Here is a 25202-nt window from a genome sequence, read left to right on the forward strand (position 1 = left end):
TTTGGACCTACACAGGGACATCAGGGTTGAGGCATACGGAGTCAGCGATTGTTGCAGCTAGACCTTGCCCCCCATCCTGTGTGACAGCATCTGTGATTAGTTGGAATCACACATGCTGTCTAAGTCCCTATAGTGGTGTACAAATAAATATATAATAAATATGGCGTAGGGTCCCCATATATTGTGATACCCAGTGCAGATAAAGCATACGGCTACAGACTGCAGCCTCCAGCCATGTGCTTATCTTGGCTGTGTATCAACATAAGAGGGACCCTATGTGGCTTTTTAAAAAAAATAAACATGTAAATAAATAATTTTTAAAAACGGCGTGCGGTTCCCTCCTTTCCAATTTTGATACCTAGCCATGATAAAGCTGACAGCTGAGGGCTGGTATTCTCATGCTGGGAAGGCCCATGGTTATTCGGTCCCCCCAGCCTAAAAATAGCAGCTTGCAGCCGCCCAGAATTGTTGCATCCATTCGATCTAAGTTTTGTTAAATGCTGAGTTTTATACAAAAATATTATACAAAATCAATAAAATAAGGTAATTTTAACTAAAAGTAATAATAGAAAAATCTTTCTTTCCTCTTAGATGACAGTATCAGAAGCTCAGAGGGACATGTGATCTCTTCAGATTTTAAAGCAGAAGCTCATGGTATTACAGAAGATACATATGAAGAGCATGTCAATATCCCAGACATACAATCAGCCCTTTACAGCAAAGATTTATCATCTGATCCTTTTCAACAGTTCCTCTCTTCTGATTCATCACAGACAGTTATGCAATATAGAATCAACAAAAAAGGTGTTTTTGAACTTCAAAGAACTCACACAGAGGAGAATCCATTTTCATGTATAGATTTTTTCATTGATCGATCAGATAGTGTTAAACAAGAGAAAACCCACACAGAAATGGAGGAATTTTCATCTTCAGAATGTGGAACATATTTTAAGTCTTGTACAGAACCTGTTACTCACCAGATAAGTGACACAGGGGAGAATATATATTCATGTTCTAAATGTAACAAATGTTTTACAGAGAAATCACGCCTTGTTAAACATGAAAGAACTCACACAGGGGAGAGGCCCTTTTCATGTTTAGAATGTGGCAAACGTTGTAAACAGAAATCTGATCTTATTACTCATCAAAGAATTCACACAGGGGAAAAGCCATTCTTATGCACGGAATGTGGAAAATGTTTTAACCAAAAAACACATCTTATTAGGCATCAGAAAATTCATACAGGGGAGAAGCCGTATTCATGTTCACTATGTGGAACTTGTTTTATTCAAAAATCACATCTTGTGAGACATGAGAAAAGTCACACTGGGGAGAAGCCGTATTCATGTTTGCAATGTGGAACACGTTTTATTCAGAAATCACATCTTATTAGACATGAGAGAAGTCACACAGGGGTGAAGCCATTTTCATGTTCACAATGCGGAAAATGTTTCAACCAGAAGTCAGGTCTTGTTAGGCATCAGGCATCCAGTCTTATTGACCATGAAAAGAGTCACAAAGAAGCAAAACCACTTTTATGTTCTGAATGTGGGAAATGTTTTGTTCACAAAAAAAATTTATTTAAACATCAACGATTGCACAAAGGGAAGTAGTCATTTACTTTTAGCTTCATATAGTGCAATAAAACATACATTCCAAATTAAAAAAAAGTTTTGCCGCTGTGTAGAATGTAAAGTAAACAAGAATGCAATGATTTGGAAATCTCCTAGAGCACTCATTCAGATATCTGTTTTTCACGGAAAGCACTTGTACCTGTGATAGTGTATGGGGCCATTCACATATTCATGATTCTCTATGGACCGTGTGTTCCGTTCATAATCGCAGAGACATGTCCGATTTTGATGCAAATGTCAGATCTGAATCTGCAATGCAAGTCTATAGGTCAGATGGTATCCAAGTGCAGTCCAATTTCCACAAACTGTCACATAGAAGCAGGTTGAGAAACTGTTTTCTTTTTTCTGTACATATGAGAAAAACCTGATTACATTCGGATCACACTCTGATCAAAGTCTGATGAAAATAATCAGGCCAGTTTTCTTGACTTTTGAATGGATGGATGGACTTCATTTTGTAATCTTCCACTGATATGGTGCTCACATGATGTAGTTTTGCAATTTTCTTGAGAAAATTAAGAGACCGTTTTTGATGAGTAGGATAATATGATTACTCTTACCTTGGGAAATCTATACGGTTACTTTTTGATTTAAACCAGTGACCTTTCGATTGGGTATCAACCTAATAGTACACTGAGCTATTAGGGAATGTGATAAAAGGTGGTAATTTGTAGTATGGATGAAGAAAAAAATATCAAACACCAGGAGCAAAACAGTAACAATGCAGTATCATGACAAAAATATGCATAACTAATCCTATGTTAAATGGTTGCAAGTCACATTTATGTATGAGATAGCCAAGATGATTGTCTATAAAATGAAAGTATTCTCACATTCAAAGCTGTAGCGGATGGGGAGATATAGAGCCTGAAAATCAAAAGCTCAAAACATTGTTACTGTTTTACTCGTCAGTGTATATTCATACCTTATTCACAATAGAACACATCAAAAAATGAATATTAAATATTTGTCCACTTCATATGAAAAAAAATATATACTAATTAAAGGGAACCTGTCACCACTTGTTTGGTGTATGAGCTGTGGCCACCACCACCGGGCTCTTATATACAGCATTCTAACATGCTGTAAATAAGAGCCCAGGTCGCTGTGAGACCACACAAAACACTTTATAATACTTACCTAACGGTCGTTTGCTTGGCCAGATGGGCGTCTCCGGTGCCGGCGCCGCCTCTTTCGGCCATCTTCATCTTCCTTCTTCTCTAGCCGCGGTGCATGACGCGTCCGACGTCATACACACTTGCCAGCATTCAGGTCCTGAGCAGGGCAGTTCAAAGTTTTGTAGTGCGCCTGTGCAGGACCGGCGAGTGTATATGACGTAGGACGCGTCATGCACACAGGAGTCAGAAGGAGGACGAAGATGGAAGAAAAAGGCGGCTCCGGCACCGGACAACGGAGACACCCATCTGGCCAACCGAGCGACCGTTAGGTAAGTATTAAAAAGGCCGCAGCTTATACGCCAAAAAAGTGGTGACAGGTTCCCTTTCATAAATTGTTTCGGCAAGACATCCAAAAAATTGTTGGGACCTCTTCTTTGTTCAACAGTCTGTAAACATCTGGAAAGTGAGGAGACCATTGCTGGAGCTTTCGAAGATGAAGGTTCTCCTATTCTTGTCATATGTAGGATTCTAAATGCTACTCAGTCCTGGGTCTTTTTTGTTGGATTTTTTTGTTTCTTAATGAGCCAAGTGTTTGGTATTGGTGAAAGATCTAGACTGCAGATGGCCGGATCTTCTATCAAACATTTCTTCTCTGCAGCTATGCTGCTTTATTGGACGCAGTATGTGATTTAGCATTGTCTTGTTGAAATTTGCAAGGCCTTCTCTGAAATATACATAGTCTGGATGGGAGTTTATGTTGCTCTAAAACCTTAATATAATGTTCAGAAGTGATAGCTCCTTTCAAGATGTCTAAGCTGCCCATGCCATAGGCTATAAATATTACAACCTCATGCAATCAGAGATGCAAGCTTTTTAACTATGTGCTGATAACAAGCTAGATGGCCCCTTTCCTCTTGAGTCTGCAGGACACGGCATCCATGGTTTGATCCATGTGACCACAGAAATGAATATCCATTTTGCCTTGGTCCACTTGATCTAAGTTCTATTGTGAATAAAATATGGCAATAAGAGATATCCAAATCTTTTCCTTTGTTTGTCTTCACATTTTAAATAACGGAACAACTATTTTGCAATTTGGGTTACCGTATTTTTCGGACCATAAGACGCACTTTTTCCCCCCCAAATGTTGGGGGAAAGTTGGGGGTGCGTCTTATGGTCTGACTATAGGGCTGCGGCTGGGAATGAGGGTGCTGCGGGTCATCGGGGGCACGAGCAGGCAGCAGCAGCGCCTGCCGTGACCACGTGGGCCCGCTCATTACATATGCACGCCCATCCTCCCGCCCATCTCTCAGCGCTGAAGCCGGCACTGACAGGTGGGCGGGAGGACGAGCGGGGACGCGTGCATAGCAAAGAGCCCGGCCGCATGATCACCCCTGGCAATTACAGCCTGGAGTGATCATGTACGGCTGTATTCACTGCCCCCCGCGCGTCATTACCAACGCGGGGTGCAGTGAATCAGTGTACTCACCCGTCCCCGTGTGTGGAGCCGCCCCCCTGCTGCACGCGATGTCTTCCTGTCTGTGCCGGTCAGCTGATCTGTGCTGAGCTGGTCAGCTGATCGGCACAGACAGGAAGACATCGCGATGCAGCATGGGAACGGCTCCACACACACAGATCAGCGGCGCAGAGAGGAAGATGATCGGTGCTGGAGGGAGTGAGGAAAAGGTGAGTATAAACGTTTATTTTTTTCTCTGTGCTATAGGATACAGGCCATATACCAGGATGGTATATGAGCACGATGGGGGCATATAGCAGGATGGGAGTATATGAGCAGGCAGGATGGGGGGGGTATGTGAACAGGCTGGATGGGGGGGGGGTATGTGAACAGGCTGGATGGGGGGGGGGGGGGTATGTGAACAGGCCGGATGGGGGGGGGGGGGTATGTGAACAGGCTGGATGGGGGGGGTATGTGAACAGGCTGGATGGGGGGGGTATGTGAACAGGCTGGATGGGGGGGGGTATGTGAACAGGCTGGATGGGGGGGGGTATGTGAACAGGCTGGATGGGGGGGGGTATGTGAACAGGCTGGATGGGGGGGGGGGTATGTGAACAGGCTGGATGGGGGGGGGTATGTGAACAGGCTGGATGGGGGGGGTATGTGAACAGGCTGCATGGGGGGGGGTATGTGAACAGGCTGCATGGGGGGGGGTATGTGAACAGGCTGCATGGGGGGGGGTATGTGAACAGGCTGCATGGGGGGGGTATGTGAACAGGCTGGATGGGGGGGGGGTATGTGAACAGGCTGGATGGGGGGGGTATGTGAACAGGCTGGATGGGGGGGGGTATGTGAACAGGCTGGATGGGGGGGGGTATGTGAACAGGCTGGATGGGGGGGGGTATGTGAACAGGCTGGATGGGGGGGGTATGTGAACAGGCTGGATGGGGGGGGGTATGTGAACAGGCTGGATGGGGGGGGGTATGTGAACAGGCTGGATGGGGGGGGGTATGTGAACAGGCTGGATGGGGGGGGGTATGTGAACAGGCTGGATGGGGGGGGGTATGTGAACAGGCTGGATGGGGGGGGGTATGTGAACAGGCTGGATGGGGGGGGGGGTATGTGAACAGGCTGGATGGGGGGGGGGTATGTGAACAGGCTGGATGGGGGGGGGGTATGTGAACAGGCTGGATGGGGGGGGGTATGTGAACAGGCTGGATGGGGGGGGGGGTATGTGAACAGGCTGGATGGGGGGGGGGTATGTGAACAGGCTGGATGGGGGGGGGGTATGTGAACAGGCTGGATGGGGGGGGGTATGTGAACAGGCTGGATGGGGGGGGGTATGTGAACAGGCTGGATGGGGGGGGTATGTGAACAGGCTGGATGGGGGGGGTATGTGAACAGGCTGGATGGGGGGGGTATGTGAACAGGCTGGATGGGGGGGGTATGTGAACAGGCTGGATGGGGGGGGTATGTGAACAGGCTGGATGGGGGGGGTATGTGAACAGGCTGGATGGGGGGGGTATGTGAACAGGCTGGATGGGGGGGGTATGTGAACAGGCTGGATGGGGGGGGTATGTGAACAGGCTGGATGGGGGGGGTATGTGAACAGGCTGGATGGGGGGGGTATGTGAACAGGCTGGATGGGGGGGGGTATGTGAACAGGCTGGATGGGGGGGGGTATGTGAACAGGCTGGATGGGGGGGGGTATGTGAACAGGCTGGATGGGGGGGGGTATGTGAACAGGCTGGATGGGGGGGGGGTATGTGAACAGGCTGGATGGGGGGGGTATGTGAACAGGCTGGATGGGGGGGGTATGTGAACAGGCTGGATGGGGGGGGGGTATGTGAACAGGCTGGATGGGGGGGGGGGTATGTGAACAGGCTGGATGGGGGGGGGTATGTGAACAGGCTGGATGGGGGGGGGTATGTGAACAGGCTGGGGGGGGGGGTATGTGAACAGGCTGGGGGGGGGGTATGTGAACAGGCTGGATGGGGGGGGTATGTGAACAGGCTGGATGGGGGGGGTATGTGAACAGGCTGGATGGGGGGGGTATGTGAACAGGCTGGATGGGGGGGGTATGTGAACAGGCTGGATGGGGGGGGTATGTGAACAGGCTGGATGGGGGGGGGGTATGTGAACAGGCTGGATGGGGGGGGGTATGTGAACAGGCTGGATGGGGGGGGGGTATGTGAACAGGCTGGATGGGGGTTTATAGCAGGATCATATACAAGGCAGGAGGATCATTACCAGGATGGGGTACCTTAGTAGAGAATTTGGGGACATTACCCCCATAACAGTGTCAGCAGCAGATCCTCGCCCCATAACAGTGTGTCATGACCACATTTTTTGCTTAAAGTTTTATTTTCCCATTTTCCTCCTCTAAAACCAGGGTGCGTCTTATAGTCTGGTGCGTCTTATAGTCCGAAAAATACGGTATATAACAGATACAGTAAAGCTAAAGTAATCTGAGAGAAAAAGAAAGTTTCTACAATCTAGATGACGAAATGATGATGACGTGATGGCAACTACTGAATAACATCTGCACTCCAACTGGATCCTAAATAAATTACTGTATGTCAACTGTGCATTTTATATATGTGGCTATAAGTGCAATTCAAAACCTGTTACAAATTGTTAATAAATGTTTGCTTTGAAAACTTTGGGCTATTTCCCCTTATATTTTAAAAGCATATCTGTCAGGTGTGACAGACAGTCATGTGGTTTCTGGCCATAGAAGGTCACAGCGCCTGGCTGCACAGAATGCTCCCTGACTTGCCATTGTTCCTGCTGTCAGTATTCATTGGTATAGGTAGCTTCACTGCTGGATTCATCTCTCCCCCTTTTGCACCCAGCAGGAGCTTGCCTTCCTCCCACCTGCTGATCATCAGTATTCTCTTGGTGCTTAAATACCCCTTCCTTCCTTGGATTGGTGCTGGTGATATTATTCAGTTTATTCAAGGCTTGGTTGCAAGCAAGTGTCTTGTACTGTGTGGTGTCATTGCTGAAAACTTTGCTGAACTTCTACCTGTGTTATCTGTGGATAGTAGTTCATGCATTTTCCCTGTGTGTCCTCCTGGTGTCTTCTATAGTGTTTAGTTGGGTTGAGGAAGAGCTCATCCCACCCGTTCCCTATTTAGGACCCAACACTAGGGTTACCTAGGGTTAGGTATCCAGCTCGCTGCATAGATGCGGAACCTATCTAGGGTGGTAAGGAACCCCAGGGACCAGCAGTACGTTTGGTTAGGGGTCACCATCTTCCCTACACACAGGTTTTCCCTTCCCTGTCGCCATTCACTTGGTACTTCCATGTACCTAGCGTGACAATATCCTAGAGTAGCTGGTACTAAAAATCAAATCCCCTCAAAAAGAAAGTGAATACCAGAACAGGACTATTTTAGATGCATAAGTTGAGTGTCTATCAACTGATTATCTATGAGACGTATGTACTCTAACAATTCTAAAATATTTAATGTCTTAGGTGCAGTCCCATTGATGGAAAAGTATAGCTGAACAGGGCAATAGACAAGATGAGCTTTCGTATTAAGCGGGCTTTACACGCTACGACATCGCTAGCAATGTCGTTGGTGAAAGCACCTGCCCCCGTCAGTTATGCCTCACGGGCAAATCGCTGCCCGTGGCGTACAACATCGCTAGGAACAGTCACACATACTTACCTGCCTAGCGACGGCGCTGTGGATGACGAACCGCCTCCTTTCTAAGGGGGCGGTTCGTTCGGCGTAACAGCGACGTGACTAAGCGGCTGCCCAATAGAAGCGGAGGGGCTGAGATGAGCGGGCCGAACATCCCGCCCACCTCCTTCCTTCCTCATTGCCGGCGGCCACAGGTAAGGTGATGTTCCTCGTTCCTGCGGTGTCACACATAGCGATGTGTGCTGCCGCAGGAACAACGAACAACGTGCGTCCTGCAGCAGCAACGATAATCGGGAAAGGAACGACGCGTCAACGATCAATGATTAGGTAAGTAATTTTGATAGTTAACAGGTCGTTCCTGCGTTTCACATGCAACGACGTCGCTAACGAGGCCGGATGTGCGTCACGAATTCCGTGACCCCCAACGACATCTCGTTAGCAATGTCGTTGCGTGTAAAGCCCGCTTTAGACCAAATGTTTCCTATATCTGAGTTGGCTGGCTATGTAATACGTATGAAATCTAGGACCACTCTACAACTTTAGACTTCATAAGGATTGTTATATGTAGATTGGGCTAGTAGTTTGTGTTTGTTGCACCTACCCAATATTATTTGGGTTATTTTCAGTAAAAAGAAAAATAATAGTAACAGTATTTACATGCCACACACACTAACTTTTAATGTAGGTCAGCCTGTAACAAATTACTGCGGAATGGCACTCAATAACCAAACCAGGATATTTTTTTAACGGCCTTCAGCTTGACTTGAGCCATGGCAACTTGATGGCTGAACGCTATGTAAGAAGATCGATCTTGTGCATGTCTAGGTAGGGCCACCAAGGTCTTTGTTTAGTGCTGCTTTACAAATGCTAAATTAAAGAAAAAGTGTCAATGAATATAGTAAAAGAAATGTGTGCCAGAGAAGGATGACATTACGTTCGATGACACTGACTTTGAGGCAGTATTCAACTTATTTTTCCATTCTCCCTGCATGCCATACATCCAAAATTGGTTGTTGCTTACTGTGTTTATGACCTGAAGATTTGAGATTACATGGCAAAGAATACTCTCATGGTTTTATAGTGATAAACGTTATCACTGAAAGAGCATTCTACCTGCCAAATTCCAACTTGATGAAATAGCTTGCACATGCTGGATAGAGTAGAGAAAAGGGGTAAATTACATCATGCACAAGAACACAGAAAGGATGTGTTACTTTTAGTGATTAACTAGCACTACCATGCTTTGGTGCCCGGTACTTGTAATGAGCAGTGAGACACTTGGATAGTCTCAACTCGTATACCGAGTATAAGAGTATATTCGAAGATCTTCCTGAAAAATGCTCCAGTTTCCCATTGACTTCTGTTATACTCTGTACTCGAGCTGAGACCGTCTGAGCGTCCAACTGCTTCTTATGAGTAATGAGCTCTCGAGCATGTTAGTGGTCATTCATCACTAGTTACTTTGGATTCAGCTGCTCATCCAAGACACTTGTTACCTACTTACACCATTCAAAAAGACCACCAGATCTGTTGGTATGCAGAACTGTGGCTCACAACATAAATTCAAGGAAACATCACAGAAAAAGAAACAGGAATTACCAACACCAAGTCAGATTACTAATGCACACGCATAATATAGCAGACTCCATGATAAAAGTGGAAGTAGAGGAGCTTAAAGATAAACACCTGAGGATGTAGAAATGTTTCCAACACACCATTTTTGTATTTAAAGATTTCCAAGACCAGCCTCTCAGTATCTCCTGACTAGGTCACCTGATGGAACATAGTCAAGCAACATAAGCAATTAAAAAAAATTATTACAAAGAAAAAAATACCTAAAAAGAATAAAAAAAACCCTCAGATCATCGTGCTGAAGATCTTTAATGGCACAGCTGTAATAAGCCAAAAAAGTAAGTATCCCACACAGTTCTATGTATTCCCAGACTAAAATGGACTCTTGAAATTGTGATAAAATCACCAACCAGCAATAAAAGACAGAAACAAATTGCAATGTCAGATAAGATAGAAGAAATAGTAAATGTCACGCTGTACAAAGGCTAGTAAGACGCACTACAGCGTAATCCCCACTAGGTGGCAGCAAAGTAGTGAAGGAGAGACAAATAAACACTGTAACGCAAAGACAGCTGAAGTACAGCAGAGAAACTTCAGCAATGTTAACAAGTGAATCACCAGGGGGCAAAAGAAGAGTCAAGCAGTCAGGGTCTAGCCAGAAAAGTCGAGTCACTGCAAAGGGAGGATCAATATCAAAGTCAGAAAGCAGAACAGAGTCAGAAGCCAGGAGATCAGGTATGCAGAGGGAAACACAAACAACAAACAGGAGAGGGAAGTCGGGGGCTGGGACAGGCAGACAAACGGGGGAGGGTCAAAGTCATGACACAGTAGCAGGGAGGCAGAACAGATCAGGAACACTCACCAGAGCCAGTATAAAAGCTGCAAGGCAGAAATATCACTGGCACTAAGCCATAGGTAGAGAGGCAATATATAGTATCCTGGGATCCAGAACGAAGCAAGGGAAGTTAACCCCTGACATGACCAGGCCAGAGCTGGGTGTAACCAGCAACAGGGAAAATCCGGCCTGGATCATGACAGTAATATTTAACTGTAGAATAAATATACTTGTAAATAAAGTATAAAAAAGGAAGATATTAACTCAAGAATTAACCCCTTCAGCCCCGGGGCACTTTCCGTTTTTGCGTTTTTGTTTTTTGCTCCCCTTCTTCCGAGAGTCGTAACTTTTTTATTTTTCCGTCAATCTTGCCATATGAGGGCTTGTTTTTTGCGGGACAAGTTGTACTTTTAAATGAAACCATAAGTTTTACCATATGGTGTACTGGAAAGCAGCAAAAAAATTCCAAGTGTGGAAAAATTGCAAAAAAGTGTGATGGCACAATAGTTTTTGGGATGTTTTATTCACGGTGTTCACTATATGGTAAAACTGATGTGTAGGTATGATGCCTGAGGTCGGTGCGAGTTTGTAGACACCAAACATGTATAGATTTACTTGTATCTAAGGGGTTAAAAAAAATTCACAAGTTTGTCCAATAAAAGTGGCGCACGTTTTGCGCCATTTTCCAAAACACGTAGCGTTCTTATTTTTTGGGATCTATGGCTCAGTGACGGCTTATTTTTTGCGTCTCGAGCTGACGTTTATAATGGTACCATTTTTGCGCAGATGCTACATTTTGATTGCCTGTTATTGCACTTTGCGTAAAACTTGCGGCGACCAAAAAACGTAATTTTGGCGTTTGGAATTTTTTTGCCACTACGCCGTTTACCAATCAGATTAATTGATTTTATATTTTGATAGATCGGGCATTTCTGAACGCGGCGATACCAAATATGTGTATATTTATTTATTTTTTAACCCTTTAATTTTCAATGGGGGGAAAGGTGGGTGATTTGAACTTTTAGGTTTTTTTGTTTTTTTTTTAATTTTTTAAAACTTTTTTTTTACTTTTTTAATTTTATTTTACTAGTCCCCCTAGGGGGCTATAGCGATCAGCAATCCGATTGCTGATCGCTATCTGCTGATCACAGCTATACCGCTGTAAACAGCAGAAATAGTCACTTTCTTTTTTCCTCTGCTCCGTGCCGAGGAAGAATGAAAGTGAAACTTCATAGCACCAGGCGTCATCACATGACCCTGTGCTACGATGGCAACCACTGAACGTCACGTGATCACTCACGTAACGTCCGGAGGGGGCGGCGGTAAGTAAAAAACATGGCCGCGCGCATATAGATCTCGCTGCCAGACTTTGGCAGCGAGATCTAAGGGGTTAATGTTCCGGGTGGAATGCGATTCCACTCAGAACATGTAGGCACACATGTCAGCTGTTGAAAACAGCTGATATGTGTGCCGATCCACGCCGCCTGCCCGCGGCAGGGGGCGGGGCTTACCGGGACACGATCCATGACGGAAAGATCCATCCATGGTCGTGAAGGGGTTAAAATTCACGCAAAGAAGCTTGCAGAATTGGAAAAGATTTGTAGGTTGCTGCTTCATTAGACCCCAGATGTGTGAATGTTTTTAATAGTACACTTTATTTTGTTTATTTCCTTAAAGTGCTCTCTTTAGATCTCCTATCCAGACACTTAGGTCAACTTTACCTTTATTATGCAGTTGAAAACATTTCCAACTATATTTAGGATATGAGTGAAAATGTCTAGGTATTGTATTCTGCTTCGGCCTCTTTGACAAGTCTGTAGAAGACACACGTTTTTAACAGACGTTTTGAAGGTGCGCATGGCCGTGATTTTGGCACGTGTGTTCTCCGTGTGCTATTGGTGATAGCATTCGGAGATCAGGAACTTTTTACTCACCTGTCTCCGTTGCTGAGGTCACACTTGCTTTCGGGACTGCAGAGTAGTGAATATGCAATGAACATAATGAGTGGGCCTTGAAGCATGTGACAGTGCTGAAGACAAGCGAGTATAGAAATTAATTTTATTTCAAAGACATGTGTTTTCTCCAGTAACGTGTCACACGGATCACACAATTGTGTGGTCTACGTGACATCAGTGCTACATCATTAATGTGATGCTAGACATTATTAGCAGTACGAATAGAAGGGTAGTCAGACAAGCCGGGATAATAGGCCAGAAGGTAACGTATAAGGTTCAGGGAGCAGAGACGTGGTCAGAAAGAGGTCCGAGGTCAGAAGCCAAGATCAGTGCACTTATACCATCAAGAACCAAGAGCATATTTAGCAAACAGGAAAGAAGACTGGTGACGTTCAGACAAAGCAAGCCCAGTAAAGGAAACAGAGCAATCACCAGTACCAAGGCGCATCTGTGAAGGCACCTCCCAAAACCAGCGTGGACCCTAGTGCTGAAAGACAACCTGTCAGCAAGTGCACAAGACAAATAGCAGAGCATTTTCAAATGCAAAATGCTCCGCACAGCAAAGCCATATCAAAAGCATCCAAAATGCTCCGTACAGCAGAACCATAAATTCTACTGTCTACCAAAAAATCTTGAAGGAGAATGTTCATGTTCCATCTGTTCATGACCTCAAGCAGAAGCACACTTGGGTTATACAGCAGGACAATGATACACTCCATCCTTCATCATTCTCCCCTTGTGCATGCGCTCGACGTCTCAGTGCAGCCGAGCGCAGTGACGTCACTATTGAGCGCCACTGAGCTGAGACATGCAGAGCACAGGACGGGAGGGCACTGACTGGTGCAGTGGGGGAACCAGGAGAAGTGAGTACTTGTTTATTTTTTTATAAATCAAAGAGTACACAGTGGCCAGAGGCCTGTGGGGGTGCATTAAACAGTATGGAGACTGCATAATACTATATGAAGGACATCTTATACATGGACTATAGGGGTGATTTGAATGGTATGGGGGCTGCATAATATAATATGAAGAACTATGAGGCTGCATTATAATATATGGAGGCCTATGGGTGTCCATTATAATACATGGAGGCCTATAGAGTGCATTAAACGGTATGGGAGCTGCATATTACAATATGACGGACTATGGGGCTGCATTATAAAATAAGGAGGACTATGGTGCCTGCATTATAATACATTCAGTACTATGGGGCTGCATTATAATATATGAAGGACTATGGATGTGCATTATAAAACATGGAGAATTATGGGGCATTACAATACATTCAGGACTATGGGGCTGCATTATATATATGGAGGGCGATGGGTGTGCATTATAATACATGGCGGCCTATGGGTGCATTAAACGGTATAAGCGCTGCATATTACAACATGAAGGACTATAGGGGCTGCATTATGATATGGATTATGGGTGTGCATTAACAAACATGGAGGACTATAAGGCTGCATTATAATATATGGAGGACTATGAGTGTGCATTAAATGGTATGTGGGCTGCATAATACAATATGAAGTACTATGGGGTGTATTATAGAATATGGAGAACTATGAGGGCTGCATTATAATATATGGAGTACAGTGAGGTGAATTATAATACGTGAAGGGCTATGGTTGCAGTATAATTTATGGAGGACTATGGGGTGAATTATAATACATGGAGGACTATGGGAGATGCATTATAATACATGGAGGACTATGGAGGTGCATTCTAGAAGAGTTATGTAGGAACCATTATACTATATAGAATGCTATGTGGAGGTCATTATAGTATTTGGAGAGCTATATACGAGGGGGGACAAAGATACAACCCTGGGATGGGAAAGTTTTGTGCTGAGGGAAAAAGGCTCTTTACTTCATGCTCTGATATGATGAGAAAGCTGGGTGCTGAGGGAAAGATGTATGGCAGAGCATGGGGAAGGTGGGTGCTGAGGACAAGATGGATATCAGAACATGGGAAAGCTGGGTGCTGAGGGAAAGATGTATGGCAGAGCATGGGGAAGGTGGGTACTGAGGACAAGATGGATATCAGAAAGCTGGGAGCTGATAGAAAGAGGAATTTCAGATCATGGGAAAATTGGGTGCTGAGGGAAAGAGCCAGTGTCAGCCACACTATCCCATACCCCGAGTGTCGGTGTACGGTTGGGGGGAGGGGGGGGGGGCAGGTCCAAACTTTGCACTTACACTCAGTGCTTCAATAAGATGCAGCAGCTGCAAAGACAGGAAGGATGGCAGGGAGGAGTTTGGGTGGAGTTCTGAGTGGGTGTGAGATACAGGCTCACTGGATCATGGAAATTGTAGGAATTGAACCCAGGAAGTCAGGAGAGAGATTAACCCCATCAGAGCTGGAGCCAGCAATGAGGATGTGCTGCTACAGCATGATAAAAGGTAATATTGCTAAAATACCATAATAGATGTTTGGAGAGGCACATATTATCAGGATTTAGGAGAAAAAAATAATCACTTTTGGTACTGGACAACTGCTTTAAGTTCCTGGTGGTGCAACCCACATATGATAACTTACAAGTATCGCACATTGCTCGATACACCACATATGTAGAATTACAGTTTATACACGTTATCATTACATAAGTCATCAATTTGCGTACTTCTACATATTGACAACATGAACATCTAGACATACTGCACTTCATCAGGTGAGCTGAATACAAGCCTCTTTTTTTCTCTGGTCTTAGAATAATAATAAAGTTATGGTTTTCTGAAGTTAAAATGAAATTGTCATGCTGGGAAATTAAGGAAAGAAAAAAGAAACAAGAAAAATCAAGAATGATGATGTAAACTACAAGAATATTCAGCATCAGATAAGATATAGCAACAATGTAATGTGATATACACACGCCTCTGCTCCGTATACGTCGTACACACACGGCTCTGCTCCATACACCTCGTACACACACGGCTCCGCTCCGTACACCTCGTACACACACGGCTCCGCTCCGTACACCTCGTACACACACGGCTCCGCTCCATACACCTCGTACACACACGGCTCCGCTCCGTACACCTCGTACACACACGGCTCCGCTCCGTACACCTCGTACACACACGGCTCCGCTCCGTACACCTCGTACACACACGGCTCCGCTCCGTACACCTCGTACACACACGGCTCTGCTCCGTACACCTCGTACACACACGGCTCCGCTCCGTACACCTCGTACACACACGGCTCCGCTCCGTACACCTCGTACACACACGGCTCCGCTCCGTACACCTCGTACACACACGGCTCTGCTCCGTACACCTCGTACACACACGGCTCCGCTCCGTACACCTCGTACACACACGGCTCCGCTCCGTACACCTCGTACACACACGGCTCCGCTCCGTACACCTCGTACACACACGGCTCCGCTCCGTACACCTCGTACACACATGGCTACGCTCCGTACACCTCGTACACACACGGCTCTGCTCCGTACACCTCGTACACACACGGCTCTGCTCCGTACACCTCGTACACACACGGCTCTGCTCCGTACACCTCGTACACACACGGCTCTGCTCCGTACACCTCGTACACACACGGCTCCGCTCCGTACACCTCGTACACACACGGCTCCGCTCCGTACACCTCGTACACACACGGCTCCGCTCCGTACACCTCGTACACACACGGCTACGCTCCGTACACCTCGTACACACACGGCTCTGCTCCGTACACCTCGTACACACACGGCTCCGCTCCGTACACCTCGTACACACACGGCTCCGCGCCACACACCTCGTACACACACGGCTCCGCTCCGTACACCTCGTACACACACGGCTCCGCTCCATAGACCTCGTACACACACGGCTCTGCTCCGTACACCTCGTACACACACGGCTCAGCTCCATAGACCTCGTACACACACGGCTCTGCTCCATAGACCTCGTACACACACGGCTCTGCTCCATAGACCTCGTACACACACGGCTCTGCTCCATAGACCTCGTACACACACGGCTCTGCTCCATAGACCTCGTACACACACGGCTCTGCTCCATAGACCTCGTACACACACGGCTCTGATCCGTACACCTCGTACACACACACGGTTCTGCTCCGTACACCTCATACACACACGGCTCCGCTCCGTACACTTCGTACACACACGGCTCTGCTACATCCACACTGTAAACCCCTCCTGACCCCACACATAACCTTCACCTCATCCAGCCCCATGACACCCAGCACAGCAGAGTCCTGCATACACTGAGGAGCTGACCATGTGACCCCTGACTCCTCCCCTCCATGTGACATCATCACAGGTCCTGTAAGCACAGAGCAGCCATATATCTAGTGTGCGGCTCTGCAGGAGGAGGTATGTGGAGATTCCCCAGTACTGGGCGCAGTAACCCCTCCATTCCCGGAGATACTGTCCCCTCGCTCGCACACATTGTGGCCCCAGTTCTGTCCCTTACATCCTCCTCCTCTTTAGCTCCTCCTCTCACAGGAAGTTTTGCTCTTCCTAGCTGTGGGGCAGAGATGGTTGGAGACTAGTCTTGGAGATGTCTGCAGGATTCAGTTGCACTCAGTGAACTTTTTTCTCTGCACTTAGTGACTGTGTTGTGCTGTAAGTTTCTTTATACATTTATTGTGTACTAGAAGGTTGCCCGATTCTACGCATCGGGTATTCTAGAATTTACGTATTGTGTAGTTAATATATGATTTTTGTTATATATATATATATAGATGTTGTTGTGTGTAGTTACCAAGTGTATGTGTGTTGCGTTGTTTGTGGAGCGCTGTGTGTCTGTAGCGTTGTGTGTGTTGCGCAGTTTGTGTGGGTGTGGTGTGTTTTGGGGGGAGGTATGTTTAGTGCAATGTGTGTGTGTTGCGTGGTATGTACGTATATTTATGTATGCCGCGGTGTTTGTGTGCAGCGTTGTCTGTGTGTGTGGGTGTCTGTGTAGGGCGGTGTTTGTGGTTCCCAGTGTGTATATGTGTGTGTGTGTTGGGGGGGAGGTGTGCACCTCCCATCGTGCTCCATCCCCCATGCTGCGCACCCCCCATCGTGCTCCATCCCCCATGCTGCGCACCCCCCATCGTGCTCCTTCCGCCATGCTGCGCACCCCCCATCGTGGTCCATCCGCCATGCTGCGCACTCCCAAACGTGGTCCATCCGCCATGCTGCGCACTCCCAAACGTGGTCCATCCGCCATGCTGCGCACTCCCAAACGTGGTCCATCCGCCATGCTGCGCACTCCCAAACGTGGTCCATCCGCCATGCTGCGCACTCCCAAACGTGGTCCATCCGCCATGCTGCGCACTTCCCATCGTGCTCCATCCCCCATGCTGCGCACACCCTATCGTGCTCCATCCCCCATGCTGCACCTGCCTCTCTGTCCCCAGCATCAGCCTCTCTGTCCCCAGCATCAGCCTCTCTGTCCCCAGCATCAGCCTCTCTGTCCCCAGCATCAGCCTCTCTCCTCCCAGCCTCCTCCAGCATCAGCCTCTCTCCTCCCAGCCTCCTCCAGCATCAGCCTCTCTCCTCCAGCATCAGCCTCTCTCCTCCCAGCCTCCTCCAGCATCAGCCTCTCTCCTCCCAGCATCAGCCTCTCTCCTCACAGCCTCCTCCCAGCATCAGCCTGTCTCCTCCCAGCCTCCTCCCAGCATCAGCCTCTCTCCTCCCAGCCTCCTCCCAGCATCAGCCTCTCTCCTCCCAGCCTCCTCCCAGCATCAGCCTCTCTCCTCCCAGCCTCCCCCAGCATCAGCCTCTCTCCTCCCAGCCTCCCCCAGCATCAGCCTCTCTCCTCCCAGCCTCCCCCAGCATCAGCCTCTCTCCTCCCAGCCTCCTCCCAGCATCAGCCTCTCTCCTCCCAGCCTCCTCCAGCATCAGCCTCTCTCCTCCCAGCATCAGCCTCTCTCCTCCCAGCCTCCTCCCAGCATCAGCCTGTCTCCTCCCAGCCTCCTCCCAGCATCAGCCTCTCTCCTCCCAGCCTCCTCCCAGCATCAGCCTCTCTCCTCCCAGCCTCCCCCAGCATCAGCCTCTCTCCTCCCAGCCTCCCCCAGCATCAGCCTCTCTCCTCCCAGCCTCCTCCAGCATCAGCCTCTCTCCTCTCAGCCTCCCCCAGCATCAGCCGACACCCTCCCAGCCTCCCCCTGCATCAGCCTACCCCAGCATCAGCCTACCCCAGCATCAGCCTCTCTCCTCCCAGCCTCCCCCAGCATCAGCCTCCCCCTCCCAGCCTTCCCCAGGATCAGCCTCTCTCCTCCCAGCCTCCCCCAGCATCAGCCTCTCTCCTCCCAGCCTCCTCCAGCATCAGCCTCTCTCCTCCCAGCCTCCTAGAGCATCAGCCTCTCTCCTCCCAGCATCAGCCTCTCTCCTCCCAGCCTCCTCCAGGATCAGCCTCTCTCCTCCCAGCATCAGCCTCTCTCCTCCCAGCCTCCTCCAGCATCAGCCTCTCTCCTCCCAGCCTCCTCCAGCATCAGCCTCTCTCCTCCCAGCCTCCTCCCAGCATCAGCCTCTCTCCTCCCAGCCTCCTCCCAGCATCAGCCTCTCTCCACCCAGCCTCCTCCCAGCATCAGCCTCTCTCCTCCCAGCCTCCTCCCAGCATCAGCCTCTCTCCTCCCAGCCTCCTCCCAGCATCAGCCTCTCTCCTCCCAGCCTCCTCCCAGCATCAGCCTCTCTCCTCCCAGCATCAGCCTCTCTCCTCCCAGCCTCCTCCCAGCATCAGCCTCTCTCCTCCCAGCCTCCTCCCAGCATCAGCCTCTCTCCTCCCAGCCTCCTCCCAGCATCAGCCGACACCCTCCCAGCCTCCCCCTGCATCAGCCTACCCCAGCATCAGCCTACCCCAGCACCAGCCTCTCTCCTCCCAGCCTTCCCCAGGATCAGCCTCTCTCCTCCCAGCCTCCCCCAGCACGCCGTGCTCCTCTGCCGACACTCACAGATCCGATCGCATACACTCACTCACACACACACACTCACACCTCTGAACACACTCACACACATCCGATCGCATACACTCACACACACACTGAAGATATCGCACATACGCGCTCACACTCACAACATCCGGAGATACCACATGCTTCTGGCCATGTGATCCTCCGGCAGGTCCTGGAAGGTCACTCCACAGTATCGCCGCCGAGAAGCAAGCGATATCACATGATGTTGTGAGTGTGTGGATGCGATGTGTGTGTGAGAGTGAGTGTGATCTGATGTGTGTGTGTGTGTGTATGTTCCGCCGCTGCAGGACCTTGATGCGCTGGTAACTATGCTACCATGGTTACCAGCGTATCCCGTCCCCCGCTCGCACGGGAGCCCACACCAGCATACGGCGGCAACCCCAGCAATGCGAGGGTATGTGTCGGCTGGGTTGGCGGCGTACGCTGATGTGGGCTCCCAGGGGTACAGTACTCACCTGGGAGTCGTGGCTCCCTGTCGGTTCGGGGAATGCGTGCGGGGCCAGAGCGAGCGTGCATTTCGTGAGGGGGGCAGGGCGTGGCCGAGTTGCCAATGCTGCAGGGTGCCGGGGCGAGAGGCCAATCCGTGTGGGGGGTGGAGCCTGGGCGAGCGGCCGGCCAATCCGTGTGCGGGCGGAGCCTGGGCGAGCGGCCAATCCGTGCGGGGCCATGGCGAGCCCTGCGGCCAATCAGCTTTGTGTCACCGTAAGGACACAATTTTGGAGCAAGACAGACAGACAGACAGACAGAATAAGGCAATTATATATATAGATGTGTGTAATGTGTGCCTTTATACTCCTCTATAATATGGGTATAAATATTAATGTGAATGTGCTGGGCCCCGTAAGAGTGGTTATGGGTGGGGGAGAACACAGCCAGTTATGGGTACACAATGTGGAGATAGTGTCCCCTCCCCCAGCTCTGCCATGTGTATATGTACAGTATTATACAGCTGGGTGTGCTCATGTATACAGGGGAGGTCACTCTGGGTTTGGGGACAGATGACGCTTTCTCTCTTCCCCTTGGAGATGAAGTTTGATTTTGGACAAGAAAATTAAGTAAAACAAAATCTTTGAGGGTATCCTGTAGTATGTCAATAAAAATAATCTCATGACTCAACATCAACATGGATTTATGAGGGATTGGTCCTATGAGAAGCTAAGATCCAGACTGGACTAGATGTTGTCTATCTGGACTTTCGAACATGTTTGATATGATGACAAAGGAAAGCGTGGTGCATACAATGAGAGTAATGGAACTAAGGGACAATATGTGTAACTGGGTTAACATCTGGCTCATGTATAGGAAACAAAAAAGGGTAATTAATGGAACAAATTTTGTTTGGGACAATACAGGGGTTGGTATTGGGCTCTCTTTTTTTTTTTTTTTTATTAAAAAAAACAACATATTTACTAAAACCTTTATAGGGCATATAAATAAAATTTTAAAATTTGCAGCTAACGCTAAACTGTAGGGAGATCAACACAGAGAAGAATAATATAATAAAAGGATTTATGTAAGCTGGAGGCTCAGGCTGAGAAATGGCATTCAAAGTTTAATGTAGATAAATGTAAGGTTATGCACTTGGAGGAAAAACAAACAAAGGTAGGCTAACGAGTTAATCGTTGCTTGTTAGTCTCCTTTGTGCACATGCTGTTGGGGATCCAGTCACATTCACTCCCCTCCTATGTATGCTGGCTGGACTGTTCCTTTAATGCCAGCTATAGCTTCTCGATACTGGTCTGGTGAAGTGTTATGATTCAGACTTGCTGGTGGTTGATGTACTTTATTTCTGTGAGCAGTTGAGGTGTTAAACCTTGTTGTCCTTTTGTTGCTGCCCTCCTTCTTTTGCTTTTCTCCTTAGTCTCTTACTGTTTGTTCCTGTAAGTTTGCAGTGTGTCTCTGTTTCGGTTTTTCCCTGCCTGTCTTTATCTCCGTTTAACACCCCACTCCTGCTCCTATATTCCATGGGGATGGGGGGAGATAAGTTCTGGTCAAAAGAATAGTAAGGCACTGGACTCTGGCATTTCCACCATCAGGAATAATCCAGAAGTTAGGGATAGCCTAGGGTCCCCTAGTGTGAGGGACAGTATAGGAGCTCCAGTCCCTCGCTATCCTGCAGTCACATTGTGACAATATTATGTACAGTTTTGGGCTATAGTGAATAAGAAGGCCATAGCTAAACCAGGGCTGCTGCATAGAAGAGCGGCCAAGGTTATTAAAGCAATGGGTGGACTGCAATACAATGCTAGGTTATTAAACTTGGAGCTATTCAGTTTGAAAAAAAATAAAAGCTTAGGAGAGATCGTATTGCAATGTAGAAATATATGAAGAGACAGTACAGAAATCTTTCTTTTACTATTAAACCTGCAATAGTGAGAAGGGGGCATCCTCTACGTCTAGAGGATAGAAGGTTTAATTATATTCATAAACGCAGATTCTTTACAGTAAGAGTAGTGAAACTGTGCAACTCTCTGCCAGATGATGTTGTATTGGTTGACTCAATAAGTTCAGGGAGGGCCTGGATGCCTTTCTTGAAAAATATATCATTACTGGTTATATGCACTAGATTCTGAAATTGGATGTTGATCCAGGGAACTAGTCTGAACGCTGTATGTGGATTTGGGAAGGAATTTTCCCCTAATATGGGTAAATTGGCATCTACCTTTTGTGGAGGTTTTGCCTTCCTCTGGATCAACATGTTAGGGTATGCGTTAAATGCAATTAACTAATGTCTATCTTCAACCTTAAAAAAACCCTACAAACAAATGCACAAAATATTGGTAAACAAATTTGGTGTTGATACATCATGAGCGGTGTTTTGTTAATCTTGATCTAGGACGTGTTGCACTAATACAGTGGCATGCAAATGTTTGGGCACCCCGTTCAAATTTACTGTTATTGTGGAAGGTTAAGTAAGATGAAGATGAAATAATCTCTAAAAGCCATAAAGGTAGAGATGACACATTTCGTTGTATTTTAGCCCCCCAAAATATATGTATATATATTTATTTATTTCATCTGTTAAATTTTAAAAATTACAAAAAGGAAAATGGGCCGATGCAAAAGTTTGGCCAGCTTTGAGATTTGTGTGCTCAGTGATAACTTTGAGCAAGGTTTCATACATTAATTAGCCCTCTAGAGTTATGGCTTATTGACTGTCATGATTAGGAAAGGCAAGGTGATACAAATTTTACAGATTTATAAAACTCCAGCCTCCTACTAACCTTGGAGGCAAGGAGGACAAACAGAGTGTGATTGCAAAATAACACAATTTATTAAGGCTTAAAAGCATGTCTCACTTACAGCGTGGCTATCCCCCTGATGAAATGATCACACTTATAGGATCATGAAACGTATGCGTCGGGGTCTCCAGGGGGACCTCTTTGCTGCCACTCACAGGCTGTGTGTGTTTATGGGTATGCCCTTTTTCCATTCTAGGTCCTGCGCCCATTGCCTTTTACCCTATGTCTGACCTATGATCAGTGTTATTGCCACCTGGTTTATGTAATGCAATTGCAACTTCTATGCTTACAATAGCATTATTGTTTGTGTCTGTATGGGTCATGTTTGATGCATACGCAGTGTGGGATTATTGTATTCACATTACAGTCTATGACTCCTGCTCTATTTATGCGTATTGGCATTGATTACATGTCTTATCATGATTTTCCCATAAGCACTCTTGTTTTACCTTTTGCAATTGCTATGTGATAATTCACCATGGGTGTTGTGTTGATGGCTTTGGCTATGTCCGATGCATGATTAATGTGGGGCACTTACCTTGTGCTTATATCATTATTTCCACCTATCGTTGTATCTGGCTGTTACCGTATATGTATATTGGCCATATATATATATATATACATTTTTTTGTCATCTCCACAGCACTTCATGTTTATAATATTACTATCTCATGGTTGCTAATTGATACCATATTGTATGTTATATAATCTTTCATACATTTTTTGTCACACACATGCCTTTGATGTTGCCACTCATCTCCTTTTGTGCCAGTCCTGTGCCTTAATAAATTGTGTTATTTTGCAATCACACTCTGTTTTTCCTCCTTGCCTCCATATGCTTTGAGTGTGCCATGTAGGAAGGTGTATCATGTTTTCCTTTTCCTACCTATATTGTGTGGCCTTTTGCCTTCCTACTAACCTTGTGCCCAAAAACAAAAAGCCATGGGTTCTTCAAAGCAGCTATCTAGCACTCTGAAAATGGTGGAAGCCCACAAAGCAGGAAAAGGTCATAAGAAGATAGCAAAGCGTTTTCAAGTTGCCCATTTCTTATTTCAAAATGTAATTAAGAAATGGTAGTAAACAGGGAAGGTCAAGATAAGGTCTGCAAAACCAAGCAACGTTTCTGTGAGAGCTGCTTGTAAGATTGCTAGAGAGGCAAATCAGAACCCCCACGTGACTGCAAAAGACCTTCAGATAGATTTTGCAGACTCAGGAGTTGTGTTACATTATTCTACTGTTCAGAGACACCTGCACAAATATGGCCTTCATGGAAGAGTCATCAGAAGAAAACTTCTCCGTCCTCACCATAAAATTCAGCATCAGAAGTATGCAAAAAACATACAGAAAAGGCTGATGCATTTTGGAAACAAGTCCTGTAGACTGATGAGGTTAAAATAGAACTCTTTTGCCACAATGATCAAATGAATGCGTGGAGATAAAAGGATACAGAATTTCAGGAAAAGAACATATCGCCAGCCATTAAGCATGGGGTGTGGATCATTCATGCTTTCGGGTTGTGTTGCAGCGAATGGCACAGGGAACATTTCACAAGGAGAGGGAAGAATATATTCATTGAAAAGTCAATAAATTCTTGATGCAAACAACACTATCATTAATAAAGCTGACATTGAAAAGGATGGTTTCTACAAATGGATAATGATCCTAAACACATCAAAATCCACAATAGACGACCTCAAAGGGCAAGCTGAAGGTTTTACAATGAACCTCACAGTGCCCTGATCTGAACATCATTGAAAATCTGTGGCTATACGTAAAAAGAGCAGTGCATGCAAAACAAGCCAGGAGTCTCGTAGAACGGAAAGCCTTTTCCAAGGAAGAATGGATGAAAATCACCCAAACATGAATGGAAAGACTCTTGGCTGGGTATAGAAAGCATATACATGCTGTGATACTTACCAAAGGGGGTGCTACTAAGTACTAACCAGGCAGGGTGCCCAAACTTTTACATCGCCCCATTTTTCGTTTGTTAATTTTTAAAATGTAAAAGATGAAACTGTTTTGTGGTGGTTGTTTTTTTGACTAAAACACAAAGGAAATATGTCATCTTTTAATTTTATGACTTTTAGAGATCATTTCATCTTCAACTTGCTTAATTATTCAGAATAATAGTAATTTTGACCAGGGGTGCCCAAACGTATGCATGCCACTGTATGTAATTGTCACATGGAGTTTAGCTCCGAGTGTTATCGTGGCATCAGATGCTGTTCACACTACAGATTTCGACACTCCACACTATGGTTTCTCTGTTGTTTCTGTTAGGCCTCCGTCACACATCCGTGCCTCCGGTACGTGTTTGCCATTTTTTACACATACCGGAGACACGTACACACGGGGACCTAGGTAATCCCAATGGCTAGGAGACACGTAAGTATTTAGGAACGGAACGTTAGTTCGTTCCGTACTTACGTGTCTCCGTGAGTTCCATACGCTGACATGTGCGTGTTGCTCCGGCAGCTCGGGTTTCACACGGCCCGCACACGTACCACACAGATGTAATGTGGACGCGGTTCCGTGTGACACGCGCCGGAGAAACACACATGTCCGGTTAAAAATAATAAAAACACACTCACCTCCACGGACCCTGCAGTATTTGCCGCGGCTGTCACCTGCATCCGTCCCCCAGTGAATTTGAACAACGCATCTTCTTCACTGGGGACCGGACACAGCATCAGCGGAGCGTGCCCAGTGCCAGAAGACACTGTCATTCAGCACCACAGACAGCTCTGGAAGAATCAGGTAAGGCGGGGCTTTCCGTTCTCCGTGTGTTATTACGTATAACACAC

General features: G+C 46.8%; 1 protein-coding gene across 1 annotated transcript in view; it reads left to right on the plus strand.

The window, feature by feature from the left end:
• Positions 1–4279, plus strand: part of LOC142312898 (oocyte zinc finger protein XlCOF7.1-like) — a 70822-nt gene extending 66543 nt beyond the window's left edge. Inside the window, exon 7 of the mRNA XM_075351885.1 lies at positions 592–4279. Within this exon, the coding sequence (XP_075208000.1) occupies positions 592–1613 (1022 nt within the window). The 3' untranslated portion in view covers positions 1614–4279. The remainder of the gene's footprint in view (positions 1–591) is intronic.
• The last annotated feature ends 20923 nt before the right edge of the window (positions 4280–25202 follow it).

The sequence above is a fragment of the Anomaloglossus baeobatrachus genome, chromosome 5 (genome assembly GCF_048569485.1).
Source record: "Anomaloglossus baeobatrachus isolate aAnoBae1 chromosome 5, aAnoBae1.hap1, whole genome shotgun sequence".
In the NCBI taxonomy this organism is placed as follows: domain Eukaryota; kingdom Metazoa; phylum Chordata; class Amphibia; order Anura; family Aromobatidae; genus Anomaloglossus; species Anomaloglossus baeobatrachus.